The 16,742-nt window shown below is 46.1% G+C and overlaps 1 protein-coding gene across 2 annotated transcripts in view; it reads right to left on the bottom strand.

Annotated features, from left to right (window-relative positions):
- Positions 1 to 3,301: 3,301 nt before the first annotated feature.
- The window catches only part of NT5DC1 (5'-nucleotidase domain containing 1), a 164,300-nt gene continuing 150,859 nt past the window's right edge, over positions 3,302 to 16,742 (bottom strand). For both annotated transcript variants that reach the window (XM_061623663.1, XM_061623661.1), the window contains exon 12: positions 3,302 to 3,543. In XM_061623663.1, coding sequence (XP_061479647.1) covers positions 3,425 to 3,543 — 119 coding nt within the window. In that variant the 3' untranslated portion in view covers positions 3,302 to 3,424. The remainder of the gene's footprint in view (positions 3,544 to 16,742) is intronic.

Below are 16,742 nucleotides of genomic sequence, written 5' to 3'. Positions count from 1 at the left end.
ACCACTGAGAAGGCCCTCTTTGTTGTTGCCAGACTCCCAGCTTCCCTCTGAGTAGGCATCTGGAGGAGGGCCTTGGATGCTGAGTGTAGTGTACGGGTGGGTTCATGTCGGGAGCAGAGCTTGGAAAAGTTACTTTTTTGAACTACAACTCCCATCAGCCCAATCCAGTGGCCATGCTGGCTGGGGCTGATGGGAGTTGTAGTTTAAAAAAGTAACTTTTCCAAGCTCTGGGACTCGGGAGAGGCGTTCCATCAGGTATTGTGGTCCTAAGCCGTGTAAGGCCTTATAGGTTAAAACCAGCACCTTGAATCGAGCTCGGAAACATACAAGCAGCCAATGCAAGTGGGCCACATCAGTTTTATATGTTTGAACCGTCTGGTCCGTTATCAATCTGGCCGCTGCATTTTGCACAAGCTGCAGCTTCCGAACCGTCTTGAAAAGCAGCCTCATGTAGAGCGCATTGCAGTAATCTAACTTGGAGGTTATCAGAGCATGGTCAACTGAAGCCAGGTTATCCCTATCCAGATAGGGGCGTAGCTGGGCCTCCAACCACAGTTGGTAGAAGGCACACCGTGCCACTGAGGCTACCTGAGCCTCAAGTGACAGAGATGGTTCTAGAAGAACCCCCAAGCTATGAACCTGCTCCTTCAGGGGGAGTGCAACCCCATCCAGGACAGGTTGGACATCCACCATCCAGTCAGAACCACCCGCTAGCAGAATCCCAGTCTTGTCTGGATTGAGCCTCAGTTTATTAGCCTTCATCCAGTCCATTGTCGCAACCAGGCACTGGTTCAGCACATTGACAGCCTCACCTGAAGAAGATGAAAAGGAGCAACAGAGCTGCGTGTCATCAGCATACTGATGGCAACGCACTCCAAAGCTTCGGATGACTGCACCCAATGGTTTCATGTAGATGCTGAACAGTATGGGGGACAGAACTGACCCTTGTGGAACCCCATACTGGAGAGTTCAGGGTGCCAAGCAATGGTCCCCAAGCACCACCTTCTGGAGCTGACCTGTCAAGTAGGAGTGTAACCACCACCATGCAGTCCCTCCCACTCCCAACTGAGCTAGTCTTCCCAGAAGGATACCATGGTTGATGGTATTGAAAGCCACTGAGAGATCAAGGAGAATCAACAGAGTCACACTCCCCCTGTCTCTCTCCCGACAGAGGTCATCATACAGGGCGACCAAGTATGTTTCCGTGCCAAAACCAGGCCTGAAACCCGACTGTTCTCCTTACAAACTGGTAGCACATCTGGAAGAACGCTTGCATGCAAGAAAAAGTGTGGGCTTGGACACAGTGAAGCAATTAATCAATGACTTGACACACCAAGGCTCAACCCAGTCCTCCTCTCTGACCTTGACAGGATCTCAGAGTGGAGGAAATTAAGTCACGAGTCTGGGTCTTTCTATTGCACCTTTAGAGAGCAATTACCAGTAATCAGTAATGAATCGTTTAATTAATTACCTCTGAATATTAACTTCTTGTGCTTTTCAGGAGAATGTGTTTCATCTTCTTTCTCTTTTACAGAGTTGCTAGTAACAGAATCCGGAGCTTCACAGAATAATCTTTATTCTGAATTTCATACAGATGAGCATACCCAAAGCACATGGAGGATTTGAGAAGTTATGATTTCAGGTTTATACAACCAGATCCTTGGGCTGTAATTATTATTACAACAGATCACCTTTTCTAAGGGATAACTAGTCCAGGTTCAAGACAGGTTGTTTGCAATCTGGCATATCATGGTTTCTTTAGCTGACAAAACAGTGCAATGACAAACCTGCATTCTGAGTCAATGTTCTTTGAGTAAATATGGAGAACTTCCAATTCTTGGGCTGGTGAAAATAATGAACAGGTGATTGCAAAGCAAGAGGTCCTGCCATTTAAGACTCCCCCCAACAAACAAGTGCTTGCATAGAAAAACGTAACTGTTAAAAGCAACAGATTTCAAAGAGTAGCAGAATTTCTAATGGCCCAATCCTAGGCATGCTCATGCTGTATTGAGCTCATGAGGCCTATTCCCAAACAAATAAATTTTATATCCACTTACCTGGGAGTAAGCCCCATTGACCTTATGTGTCTTCATAGACATGCATAGGATTATCTCCATACAATATTAGAAACTAGTCTGAATTAACAAACCCAGGATTCCTATTCAGTCTACAGCTCTTTGTTGTCAAGTTTTATTCCCTATCAGATCTAAAGAATCATGCAGCACTGAGCAAAGAGGGGGAAAGCTCAATGGGAGTCATGTTGGGGGAAAGCTCAGAGATTATGCACACCAGTTCTTGTGGATTCAGATAGTAAGAATGGCTTGCAGATAAGATAAAAAAGTGGCAGTAGAACATGGTTCAACATAGCGATCACATGCCTTATTTGCTTATATTTTGTTTTGTGAGATCAAGATTTATCTGAAGCAGGCTATCCAACCTGTATTCATCAGAATGGATGTTATGAAGCTGTTTTAAAATGGATGCTGATGAGCATGTTTCTCTAATCTGGTCTGGAGCACATTTAGGATGACGTAGTAGAATGTAATTCTGATTTAAGTTAATAGGACTAAACATTAAAGCACTGAAGTTTAATTGGCTTGTGAAATTATGGTCAGTTATTACTGGGCAGTATCATATACCCTCTCGTTGTGGAGGAGTGGCTGCATACTTCTACCATGATCCTCAAATCCTACATGCAACCACCTTATTCTCACACATCCACCCCCTTTTTTGAGTGGGAAGAATCATGAAAATTGGGTCCTCATGCAAGGTCTGCATATGCACAAAACTCTGTGAGCACACTTGTCTCCTACAGCAAAGCGTTTACATTGGCCACACCTGGAGGGGCAACAGGTTGATCTGCTGATCAGTTGTGAAATCTGTTTGAAGCTGAATTTAAAAAAAACCACACATTTCAGCTGATCTCATCAGGGTTTACAATAAAGAGGGGCAGAGTTTGACTAGCGTTGTGTGCCCCATTTTCAGAAGAGAGGTGGAGACACACTCAAACTGGCAAAACAGTATGTGTATGTCTACTCTTACTTCTGTCTCATATTATTACATAAGGTGATGTGTATGGTGTGCACACTTTTGCATCGTGGGAAAGGATTTGGCCTTGTAATATGTCCTATATATATGAAGCAAACTGTAATGTATGAAGGTATCCAAACGCTGATATCATGATCTGAAAATACTGCAGCAAATTCTCAACAGGCAGAGCGAGGAAAACATTATAGACAAATATTCATTACTCATCAAATGAAAGAAAACAGAAAACAGTTTATTTTTTGGGGGGTCTGTCTTCTTTTTTAAGTATTGTTTGGATTTAGGAAGCATTTCATTTGTATGTTTCCCAATTAGCATCTGACATATTCATTTACAGCAATATTAAAGACATCCGGATTTTCTTTTCCTTACAGAGTACTTATTTGGTTGTCATTGGCTCGCCACTTGATAAGAATGATCTCGGAGGTTTGGGATAGTAACCAGCAGTTATTGAGCTATTTGAAGAAAATCTGTTGAATTTATAATCCAGTGGCAAATCTGGAAGAAACAAACAGATCATATCTTAATCAGGTATGTGGCTCGTATCACATCTAAATAATTCATTTAAGCTAGGAAGAGCAGTATTTTTCTTCCTTAAGATCTTTTTCTGTTTATAATTGTAAGAATTTATCAGACCATATGATTATAGTTATGGTGCACAGACTTTATATGCTTGAGTATGATAATGCTGGTTTGTCTTAGCCTACTAAGGATGCTAAACACTCTCAAAAATAGAACAAAAGCATTTTCACATTATTTGACATCTGTATTGGTTAGAATAAACTTATTTTGTCCCATGTATAGGTACAGCATAAGCCACCACTTGGCAATAATAAAGAGACCATACATGCTAGCAATAATAATAATAATAATAATAATAATAATAATAATAATAATAATAATGCTTTCTACATTTGATTCTACCATATAATGTGAATAAAAATAAGAGCAATATGCTTTTTATGATTGTGCTATAACTGTATTCTTGTAATTCTCTTATTTTTACAGTAATATGAAAAATCACTAATATACAAAAATATTTCAAGGTGCACAAATTTGTTCTTTTTGTTGCAACAGACTAAAATGGCTACCACTCTTGAAATGGAAAAAATGTGTGCAAAGATGCACTGTAATAGTTAGGTTGATATTGTTGGAAGCTTTCTGAAATACTTCTGTAATGGGCTCTTAAACAGTGTCTAGGGAGCATCTACTGGAAAGTATGACAGGGACAGATTTCAAATGTGATACCAACAGACTGCACTGTAATTGTAAACCTGAAGGTATATTGATCATGGCATAAACTCCTCTTTCAGATAACTAACGTCAACATTAAAGAAGATAAGCCCAAACTTGCATGCTTGCAAGGAAAGCTACATATCATACTAATTACATAAAGTATGGCAGATTCTCTGATTTTCAGCCAACACCTACTGACTTCACAGAAATATAATGTTTTACTGAATGCCAAGCATTAATAGGTTGCACTTCCTCAGTCATACATTTTAGTATTCTGGTTGGGGAGATTGCTCCATCACTACTCTCCCCCCTCCCCGGTTTGTAGATGGGTAGGCACTCTCTCTTGAGCTACATCTATATATAGATTAGGGTTGTCAGGTCAGAAGCATCCCAAACCCTGAGATAGTGATGTCACAGAGTGGGCCCTAATGATGTCATGGGATGGGCCTGAGTGATGTCACAGGGGCGGGCCCTAGTGATGTCATTAAGCATGATACATTAAGCATTAGCCACAGTTGTTTGGCGCACACCATTCAAACAAAAACATTTCTCTGATTGGAAATTAAGATAGAAATCTTAGCTAAAAGATGGAGCCTGGGTAGGGAACATTTAATCTAGCCTATTTGCTTCTGGTAAGAAGGGCTTAAGTGCCCTCAGGCCAGCCCAGTCACCAGAAGGCCATTGTAGAAGAAAGGAGCCTAGTACTGTGGAGATATTAGATGGGAGCACTCAGGAGTAAAGGTGGATGCCCCTGAAGGCTGCAATTCTAAACACACTTACCACTTTGGCCAGCTACCAGGGGGCAGGTAGGGAGCTGTCAAATTTCAGGGAGATCAGAGGCTACGCTCAGGAGTGGCCCATCCCCGTGGAGCATCTTATGGAGTTCTGCATGGAGAGAAAACTGAGGGGCCTTTCAGTCAGGACCATCAGAGGTAAGCTCTCAGGTCTCTCTTTCCTTGCGAAGGCATGGGGCTTTCAGGACTACTCGGGTGACTTTAGGATCCACCGTATGCTAGCAGGTTGGTCCTGCAAGTGCCCACGCACCCCAGATGCCCGCCTCCCCTTTTCCCCAGAACTACTGTTCAGCCTGCAGATGTTCTTCCCCTTTTGAGGCACTGCTATATCATGCAGCTGCCCTCACCCTATTTTTTGGGCCTTCCGAATCAGGGAAGTGGTGGCGGGATCTAAGACAGACGGCTCCCTCCGGGCCCTTTTGATTTCTGACCTCAGCTGGAAGGCAGAGCGGACCCTCCTGAGACTCAGACGGTCCAAAATGGACCAACATTGTAAGGGACACCTGATTGCATTAGCCCGCTGCCAGCAGGAGGAGCTCTGTCCAGTGACAGCCCTGCGCCACTTTGCAGTGGTGCGGGGGCCGCAGTCAGGGTACCTGCTCATACATAGGGATTCCCAGCCCCTTACCAGGTATCAGTTTTGGATGACAGCAAAGGCCACACTGCGCAACTTAGGTGTGGGCCCCCGTAAGTTCGGGACACACTCCTTCCGGATAGGTGCGGCCTCCACTGCTGCCCACCTGGGTTTTTCCAATGAGAGGCTACAGGCAGTGGGCAGATGGTCCTTGGACGCGTACAAGGGTTATATTAGACCACTAGCTGAGATGCACGAGACCAGTGGCTAATTGTTGCCCTTTATCCTGATGTAGTTTGCTGTTGTTTTGGCAGGCTGCTGGGAAAGATTGGAGCAGGCACGCACCCTCCTCTGTGGCCATAGCATGATTTTCTGGGCAGGCTGCAGGGCGGTGAAATCTCGCTTTGGTACGCAGCTGGGGCTCAGTCAATGGGCCTCAGTGCAACGGCTTGGCTGCCAGGGGATGTGTTGGGATGGGCTCCTACCCACATTGTTTCAGCCGGCTGTGGAACGGGCGGTGCCCCAGTTTCTGGTCATACACCTTGGGTCTGTTGAAGGGCAAGGCCCTAATTGAGCAGGCATGTAGTGACCTCCGGGCCATTGCATGTCACTGGCCAGGGATGCACTTGGTGTGGTCGGACATCCTGCTATGCAGGAAATGGAATTGTACTGGTGACCCCCGGGGATGGACAGGGCTAGGAAAAAGGTTAATAGGCAAATTCAGAAGGCCCTCATGGACTTGGGGGGTTCTGTCATTCACCACCGAGAGATAGGGCATGATAGGTTGGAGCTGTTTTGGCCAGATGATGTGCATTTGATGGACGGGGGCAATGATATCTTCCTGATGGACCTGCAGAGGGCCTACATGAGATTCTTGTTGGGTGTGGGGTAAAGGGAGACTAAGCAGAGGCTTGTCCCCCTTTGGTGGCAAAGAAGTGCGGGGGAAAGGTTAAAAGGGAAAGGCAGCTAGGTGACACCTTTAGGCACCTTTGGGGGTGATAAGCGGTCCGGAGGCCTGCAGCTCAGGGCTATACGGCCCGGGGGTAGAATACGGTCCGCCTTTGGGGCCAACATGCCTCATCCGCTCGGAGTTTCAGGGCTCTGGGGGTTGGTGACGCAGGTTGGACCCCCTATACACCTTCAGGGTGTAGCCTGAGCTGGGGTCTGGCACAGGGCAGCCTCTGGCTCAGGCAGGGTTTGGTTGCCTTATAGCTGCTAGCAGGCTTGGCCTGGATCATCAGAATGCTCCCGCACTTAATTTCCCCTCTGCAGGTTCATTATTCTAATTGGATTCTGTTTAATAAAGTGGCCCATGATTCAACCCAATGAATGGTGTCTGTGCTTTATTTCAGCAGTAAGCCACAATCCTGTTCCACGCCTGGGACTTACTGGGCTAAGGGGCAAGTTTGCGGCCGCAGCCTGAGCCGCCATCTTGGGCGTGTGTGTGAACGTGGTGTGCCGATGTGGCATGCAGCAAGGGGGTGGGGCAGCCAAAAGGTATTTAAACCCACGCCACCGGCTTCCCGCCCTCGTTTGAATTTGGCAGCACCTGCCCGACCCTCCGTCGTCTGCAGTGTGATTCATTTGGTCGTTACGGGGCCGACTAGGAATTTCTGGCCTGCCTGCCTCGCTTTGCCAGCAGGTTTCTTTTGCCTACTCCACGCTGTGGTTAGGGGGGAAGGGTCAAGGGTTAGTGCGGGTGCTGTTGGGGTTATTATTTATTTATTTTATATTTTATTTATTAGATTTATATACCGCCTGACTAGCAACAGCTCTCTGGGCGGTGAACAACAGAAATACAATAAAATCGGACTTCCGGGAAGGGTGACTTCGCTTGTGCCTGCTTTTGAGACGGGCTCCCGCCTCACAAGAAGCTTATTCAGATATAAATCAGTCAGAACATTTTTTTTTTTGACTGATGAAATTTCTCCCGGGCAGGGAGAAACGTAGAGATCAACCTCAAAAGCCTGTTTTTGTTGGGAGGACTGGATTTCATTAATTTATGAGAAAAGGTCCAGCCAGCAATGCCTGACGGACTTCCGAACAAGCTCTATCTGATTAATGCGATACGTTTATCTTTTCTTCAAAGAGAAAACGGACTAACAGGCAAGCACCCTTCTTTCTATTATTTTTTTTACTTGGTTTAAATTGTTGCAGCAAAAAGAGATTTGTCAAATGAATCAGCTTTAAAGAACTTCTGGGTGAGCTATAACTCTTCTCTGTTATTCACGAAATTAACAGCTTATCTCTGTTTCTATTGCAAAAAGCTGTCCTGGAAGTGCATTCTAAAGATATAAACAGAAGAGGGATTTCTATTCCGAGGAACATTATATTGTCTGGGACTATTCTCTTTTTGGTCTATTTTATTTTGACGAATCTGCTTCTTCACGACGCCACTAACTGTTTTGATGCTGGGAACTAAATTTGTTTTGTATTCTTGAACATAGAGAGATAAGGCAGGCTGCTCTGTTTATACTGTGATGTCATCAAGCCTGGAATATTAACCCAATTGTTGCTGAAATAAGAAGTGGTTCTTCTTTATTTTTGTTTTGTTTTGTTTTCGTGGTTTTAAAAATGGCAATCAAGAAAGTGGCTGAGAATCTGGAAGTAATTATGTTTCAGAAAATAATGGATGAGATTGAGATAATGAAACAAACCCTGCGACAGGGCAGTAAGGAGCTGAAAATTGAACTGAGCAAAATGACGCAGGAGCTTAAAGAAATAGGGGATCCTGTGAGAGAGGAGAATGAGATCAGAGATGAGAAAAGAAAAAATAAAGGGAAGATACAAGCCCTGGAGATTGGAACAAATGTGGAATTGGAAAAAGATCTGGAGTTTATGGATATTAGAAATAAAATCTACTGTTTGGAATTTAATGTTATCTCTGAAGAAATTAATGAAGATATTAGAGATAAAGTTATCAATGGCTTGGATAATCTTCTGGACTGGAATGACATGATGGAGCTTGATATAGAGAAAATCTATGGAATTAACTGCAGCCATGTGACAATGGAAAAACTCTCAAGAGATGAGCCAGTGCATTTTGTAAAAAAGAAGAACAGAGATATGACTTTACAACAATATTTCAGCAACTTATTCAGAATTGATGGCAAGAAAATATTTGGGATAGAGGAAATTCCCATCAGACTCTTATTATATGACTATGGTTATGACAGCAAGATTATTATGGAATACTGATAATGGAAGATTGGGCACTGAAATTACTGGACTTAACAGGACTATTGAAGATGGAAGATGGAATTAATATGGATAATGGAATAATGGCTATTGAAATTATTGGACCTAACAGATTTTGATGAGATGGATTAATCGATATGTTTATTTGGACTATGGTTATGACAATAAGATTATTATTATTATTAACGAGATGGATTAATCAACATGTTTATTAGGAGAAAAATTGATAGATATATTTCTTAAAGAATTGAAACCTCTCTTTGACTTTTTGTGGAAAGAATAAAGTAATGTTTATGAGATTTGATGATTAATTAAGATAACTACTGGAGGAAAGTGATTTTATAATATAATTTAAGAGACAGGATTGTTATATATTGTAGACCTATAACTGATTTGATCTGCGACAAATGGGAAGTCAACATTTTATTTTTTTGTTTAATCATTTTTGTTTTGTTTTGTTTTTTGTCTTTGAATGTTTTATGATTTTGTTTTGTATGTTTTATGAAAATTTGAATAAAAATTATTGTAAAAAAAAAAGAAATACAATAAAATCACACAATATAGTACAAAAGATATAAAGATAAAACAGTCTAAAATACATTACAGCGAATTTAAAATTAAATGGACTTAAATTAAATGAAATTAAAATGCCTCAGAGAAGAGGAAGGTTTTAACTTGGCGCCGAAAGGATAACAATGTCGGCGCCAAGCATACCTCCTCGGGGAGACTGTTCCACAATTCAGGGGCCACCACTGAGAAGGCCCTAGATCTTGTCACCACCCTCCGGGCCTCCCTATAAGTCGGAACCCGGAGGAGGGCCTTCGTAGTAGACCGTAGTGTACGGGCCAGTTCGTATCAGGAGAGGTGTTCTGACAGGTATCGTGGTCCCGCGCTGTATAAGGCTTTATAGGTTAATACCAACACTTTGAATCTGGCCCGGAAGCATATTGGCAGCCAGTGCAGGCGGGCCAGAACAGGTGTTATGTGCTCGAACCGTTTGGTCCTTGTTAGCAATCCGGCCGCCGCATTTTGCACTAGCTGTAGCTTCCGAACTGTCTTCAAAGGTAGCCCTATGTAGAGCGCATTGCAGTAGTCCAAACGCGAGGTTACCAGAGCATGTACCACTGATGTAAGGTCCTCCTTAGATAGAGGCGTAGCTGGGCTACCAATCGAAGTTGATAGAACGCATTCTGCGCCACCGAGGCTACTTGAGCCTCAAGTGACAGGGAAGAGTCTAAGACAACTCCCAGACTACGAACCTGCTCCTTTAGGGGGACTGTAACCCCATCCAGGACAGGGTATATATCCACCATCTGATCAGAGAAACCATCCACCAACAGCATCTCAGTCTTGTCAGGATTGAGTCTCAGTTTGTTAGCTCTCATCCAGTCCATTGTCGCAGCCAGGCAGTGGTTCAGCACATCGACAGCCTCACCTGAAGAGGATGAAAAGGAGAAGTAGAGCTGCGTGTCATCAGCATACTGATGACAACACACTCCAAAACTCCTGATGACCGCACCTAACGGCTTCATGTAGACGTTAAAAAGCATGGGAGACAGAACCGACCCCTGCGGGACCCCACATTGGAGAGCCCACGGTGTCGAGCAATGTTCCCCCAGCACTACCCTCTGAAGACGACCCGCCCAGTAGGAGCGGAACCACTGCCAAGCAGTACCTCCAACTCCCAACTCCACGAGCCTCTCCAGAAGGATAGCATGGTCAATGGTATCAAAAGCCGCTGAGAGATCGAGGAGAATCAACAGAGTTACACTCCCTCTGTCTCTCTCCCGACATAGGTCATCGAACAGGGCGACCAAGGCCGTCTCAGTGCCAAAACCAGGCGTGAAACCTGACTGAAATGTATCTAGATAATCGGTTTCATCCAATAGCGCCTGGAGCTGGCCAGCAACCACTCGTTCCAAGATCTTGCCCAGGAATGGGACGTTCGCTACTGGTCTGTAGCTGCTGAAATTTTCTGGGTCCAAGGAAGGTTTTTTCAGAAGTGGTCTCACCACCGCCTCTTTCAGACAGCCAGGGACCACTCCCTCTCGTAAAGAGGCATTTATCACTTCCTTGGCCCATCCAACTGTTCCATCCCTGCTAGTTTTTATTAGCCAAGAGGGGCAAGGATCCAGTACCGAAGTGGATGCACGTACCTGTCCAAGCACCTTGTCCATGTCCTTGTGCTGAACCAACTGAAAGTCATCCAATAAAACATGACAAGACTGTGCTCCGGACACCTCGTTAGGATCAGCTGCTATAAAATGGGAGTCTAGGTCCCGGCAGATACATGAGATCTTATGCTGGAAGTGCTCAGCAAACTCATTACAGCGAGCCACTGATGATTCTACCGTGTCCTGTGGGCCAGAATAGAGTAGCCCACGGACAACTCTAAAAAGCTCCGCTGGGCGGCAAAGGGATGATTTAATAGTGGCAGCGAAATGTTGTTTTTTCGCCGCCCTCACCGCTCCTATATACAGTTTGGTAGAAGCACGAACCAGCGCATAGTTGCATCCATCGGGAGTTCGTCTCCATCTCCGCTCAAGCTGCCTCCTATCTTGTTTCATTGCTCTCAACTCTGGAGTGTACCAAGGAGCTGTATGAGCTCTACACAGGAGAGGGCGCACAGGAGCGATCGTGTCAGCAGCCTGGGTCATCTCTGCATTCCACAGATCAGCCAGGGCTTCAACAGGAGCGCCAGCCCTGTCAGCCGGAAAATCCCCCAGGGCCCTTTGAAAACCTTCAGGATTCATTAGTCTCCGGGGGCGGACCAATTTAATAGGTCCCCCACCCTTGCAGAGGGGAAAGGCCACTGAGAGTCTAAACTTCAACAAGCAGTGATCTGTCCATGACAAAGGGAGAGATGTAAGACTCCCCACATCCAGATCACTATCCTCATGTCCAGTAGCAAAGATAAGGTCTAGAGTATGCCCTGACATATGTGTTGGACCGCTAACATATTGAGACAGCCCCATGGTTGTCATGGCGGCCATGAAGTCCTGAGCCGCCCCGGACAAAGTGGCCTCGGCATGGATGTTGACATCCCCCAGTACTAATAGTCTGGGGGATCTCAGCAATACCTCCGAGACCACTTCCGTCAACTCAGTTAGGGAAGCCGTTGGGCAGCAAGGTGGGCGGTACACCAAAAGGATTCCCAGCCTGTCCCTCTGGCCCAGCACAAGGTGCAAACACTCCAGACCGGTAACTGTATGGACATGGTGTTTGGTGAGTGAGATGGAACTCTTATAGACCACAGCGACCCCACCTCCCCGACCCTCAGATCTACCATGGTGCTGAACCAAGTACCCCGGTGGGCAGAGCTGGGAGAGACCAACTCCACCCTGCTCACCCACCCAGGTCTCGGTTATACATGCCAGATCGGCTGCCTCATCCACAATCAAGTCGTGGACAAGGGAGATTTTATTATGTACCGATCTGGCATTCAAAAGCAGCATCTGGAGATCTGAGAGTTGGCTGACAGGACAACCGACAACCCTGTGGGTGTGAGAAGGACCGGAACAAGGCACAGCCACTACATGTCTGGGCCGCGTTCCCCTTACCTGGCTCGTCCTTCTCACATCACCATACCTCCCACTGCCCATCACTACAGCAATTGGGGGCCCCTCAAGTCTCCCCGCTTGATGAAAAAACCTCTTCCCGAGGCACATAATAAAACTTATATACACAAACACTTAAATGTAAAAACAACTTATATACACAACTTATATACACTCACACACAACTATACACAACTTATATACACAAACATCCACACTCACTCACAACATACACTCATATATACCCACTCATAAATAAATAAATAATTATTGGATTCTGTTTAATAAAGTGGCCCATGATTCAACCCAATGAATGGGGTCTGTGCTTTATTTCGGCAGTAGGCTGCAATATATAGATTAGTTTGTTTTAATATTCTACAAAGCTCTGACAGTATCTCACAAAGGATTTAGATATTTCTGTGTAGGTCATTTGGATTATATTATAATTATTGGAAGAGTTATTTCCTTGAATGTTGGACTAACCACCAATTTGTTTCTGAGTATTTCAATTTTGATAAAACAGCTTGTGATGTTAATCTGTTTTAACAGTTTGCAAGATCATCAGTACACACACAGAGGGACCAGCTTCAGCCTTCCATTCTTATTGAATATCCAAATGCTTTTTACATTTCTTCAAATTAAACAACAACAGCTTGTGAGGTCAGTTGGAAAGAAACTAGCAGGAAAAGGCACTTCTGTGTAGTAGAAGCAATTTCTCTTTTGGCAGCTCTTTAGTCAGCATCTCTTTATAATCTATTTCTTATAAGCTTAACAACCAGTATAGGGGTTCAGTGTGGAAGCAGCAGCTCCTCAGGCTTGCATCCTCTATCAAGCTGCAGGGAGGCTAGACATAAATGTTCTCTTTCCTTTCTCCTCTCATCTGGGGGCATGGAGAGCAAGGCTGAATCATTAGATAGAGGTGGTTGCCTCCTAACAGCATAGATTTAAGTGGATAAGAGTACAAAAGTGAGTGGAATATGAAACATATAGGATAAATTTAGCAAAATGTTTTGCCTCAGGAAACCTATTCCTATAGTACATTTTTGTCCAGACATTAAAAAGGATGTAAGGCTAGATTTAAAAATAAAATAGAGAGAACTTGGTTCTACTTAATAATTGATTCCAAGATGGGCATATTAGTTCATATACCAAGATGCAAAAGATTGCGGCCTATTGCTGAAATAAAACACAGACACCATTCCTTGGGTTAAATAATGGGCCACTTTATTTAAACAGAATCAATTGAATAATGAACCTGCAGAAGGGAGATTAAGTGCGGGAGCATTCTGGTGATCTAGGCAAAGCCTGTTTGCAGCTATCGGGCGACCATACCCTGCCTGAGCCTGGGGCTGCCCTGTGCCAGCCCCCCAGCTCCAGCCACACCCTGAAGATGTGTAGGGGGTCCAACCCGCATCACCGCCCCTTGGAGCCCTGAAACTCTGAGCGGATGAGGCACGTTGGTCCCAAAGGCGGCCCGTACCCTGTCCCCGGGCCGTGTAGCCCTGAGCTGCAGGCCTCCAGACCGCCTGTCACCCCCAAAGGTGCCTAAAGGTGTCACCTAGCTGCCCTTTCCCTTTAACCTTTCCCCGCACTTCTTCGCCACAAAAGGGGGACAAACCTCTGCTTAGTCCCCCTTTACCCCACACCCGATAAGAATCTGGTGTAAACCCTTCTGCAGGTCCCCAAGAAAGATGTCATTGCCCGTGTCAGTCAAATGGACGCCGTCAGGCCGAAACAGCTCTAGCTTGTTGTGGCCAACCTCTGGGTGGTGGATGACAGAACCTCCCAAGTCCCCAAGGGCCCTCTGAATTTGCCTGTTCACCTTTTTTCGTGCCCTGTCCATCCCACGTGGATCACCAGCACAGTTCCACCTCCTGCGCGGCAGGATGTCTGACCACACTAAGTGCACCCCCGGCCAGCGATGTGCAATGGCCCGGAGGTCACCGCATGCCTGTTCAATTAGGGCCTTGCCCTTTAACAGACCCAAGTCGTTGCCCCCGAGGTGGATGACCAGCACCTGGGGCACCGCCAGTTCCACAGCCGGTTGAAACAAGGCTGGCAGGAGCCCGTCCCAACGCATCCCCCAATGTCCCAGCCACCGCACTGCGGCCCATTGACTGAGCCCCAGCTGCGTGCCAAAGTGAGACTTTGCCGCCCTGCGGCCCGCCCAGAAAATCATGCTGTAGCCACATAGGAGGATGCGTGGCTGCTCCGATCTTGTCCAGCAATCTGTTGAAACAACAACGACATTGGGGTAACAAAAAAAGGAGGGGCAACATTTAGCCGCTGGCGTCGTGTCAGCAAGTGGTCTAACGTAGGCCTTGTACGCATCTGAGGACCACCCGCCCACAGCCTGAAGCGTGTCTTTAGAGAAGCCCAAGAGGGCCGCCGTGGAGGCCGCGCCTATCTGGAAGGAGTGTGTCCCAAACTTACTGGGGTCCACTCCTAAATTCCCCAGTGCGGCCTTCGCCACGGACCAAAACTGGTATCTGGTAAGGGGCTGGGAGTTTCTATGTATGAATAAGTATCCTGACTGCGACCCCCTCACTGCCACAAAACCGCGCAGGGCTGTTACTGGGCAGAGTTCTTGCTGCTGGCATGGGGCCAATACCACCAGGCGCCCCTTACCATGCTGGTCCGTTTTGGACCGCCTGAGTCGCAGGAGGGCCCGCTCCGCCCTCCAGCTGAGATCGGAGACCAGCAGAGCCCGGAGGGATTCATCCGTCTTAGAAGCCGCCACCACCTCCCCAATTCGGAAGGCCCCGAAAAACAGAGTGAGGGCCGCAGCATGATATAGCATGGCCTCGAAAGGGGAAGAACACAAGTGCTTCCACTGTCCCTGCAGGCCAAACAATAGCTCCGGGGAAAAGGGGAGGCGGGCATCCGGGGGGCAAGGGCGCTCGCGGGACCAACCCTCCAGCATCCGGCGCACCCTAAAGTCACCCGTGTAGTCCTGAAAGCCCCGTGCCTTCGCTAGGAAAGCGAGGCCTGAGAGCTTACCTTTGATGGTCCTGACTGAAAGGCCTCTCCGTTTCCCCTCCACACAGAACTCCATAAGCTGCTCGACAGGGATGGGCCACTCCTGGGCGTAACCCCTGGACTCTTTGAAGTTTGATAGATCCCTACCTGCCCCCTGGTAGTCGGCCAAAGCGCTGGGCGCCACAGAAAGGCTTATGGCCCTTTCTGATTCAGTCCTCCAATCTCCCATAACGCTGGGGGGAACACCTCCGGCAGAGCCCTTGCCCACGGTGCCAGCTGGCGAAACTTCTCCATCTGGTTCCGTGATAGAGCATCAGCAATACTATTGTCAATACCCGGAACATGGCGCGCCAGGAACTGGATATTATAGCGAAGACATTGGAGCTTGCATCCTCTATCAAGCTGCAGGGAGGCTAGACATAAATGTTCTCTTTCCTTTCTCCTCTCATCTGGGGGCATGGAGAGCAAGGCTGAATCATTAGATAGAGGTGGTTGCCTCCTAACAGCATAGATTTAAGTGGATAAGAGTACAAAAGTGAGTGGAATATGAAACATATAGGATAAATTTAGCAAAATGTTTTGCCTCAGGAAACCTATTCCTATAGTACATTTTTGTCCAGACATTAAAAAGGATGTAAGGCTAGATTTAAAAATAAAATAGAGAGAACTTGGTTCTACTTAATAATTGATTCCAAGATGGGCATATTAGTTCATATACCAAGATGCAAAAGATTATATGCAAGAATCAGCCCCTGGTTCTTTGAATATTTACAAATTCATCCTTTTTTTTTTTTTTACTCAGGCTCCAGTCCTAACCCCATTTACCCAAACGTAAGCCCCACTGAATTCAATAGGACTAGTTGAAGTCCAAACCCTGTCTGGGGGTCAGTTGGGCTTAGTGGGACATTGCCATATCTGGAGTCCTGCTGGTCAGGGTGGAAGGTGCAGGGGGTGTAAATAGCTGCACCAGCCTGAAGCTGGTGCAGTGATTGGGCTCATATCAGGCTCAGTGCCATCATGTGATGGCAGTGGAACCAGCTCAGAACCCAGCAAATCCCTGGCTGGCTCAACCCTCCCTGCTTCCCCAAAGCTCTCCATTTCAGAACTTTCAGTGAACGGGAGGCCCACCCCTGCAAAGGCCAGCAAGGATACCTCCACCCAAACAAATTCTCCCAGGTCAAGCACAAAGGGGGCTTGGATTGCAGTGTTACTTCTCAGCAGACATTATTAGCACTGCGAGTTATTTTGAAGAGAACCAGGACATATTAAGTAAATCTCCAGTTCTGAAGAAATTTCAATTTCTTATCCTGAAAAGTCTTATCCTGGATTTATTAGATTTCATTGCAGAGGAAAACAAAG

Source organism: Rhineura floridana, chromosome 4 (genome assembly GCF_030035675.1).
Source record: "Rhineura floridana isolate rRhiFlo1 chromosome 4, rRhiFlo1.hap2, whole genome shotgun sequence".
Classification (NCBI taxonomy): Eukaryota; Metazoa; Chordata; class Lepidosauria; order Squamata; family Rhineuridae; genus Rhineura; species Rhineura floridana.
Note: the sequence above shows the minus strand (reverse complement) of the source record. Positions and strands in the feature narration are given on the sequence as shown.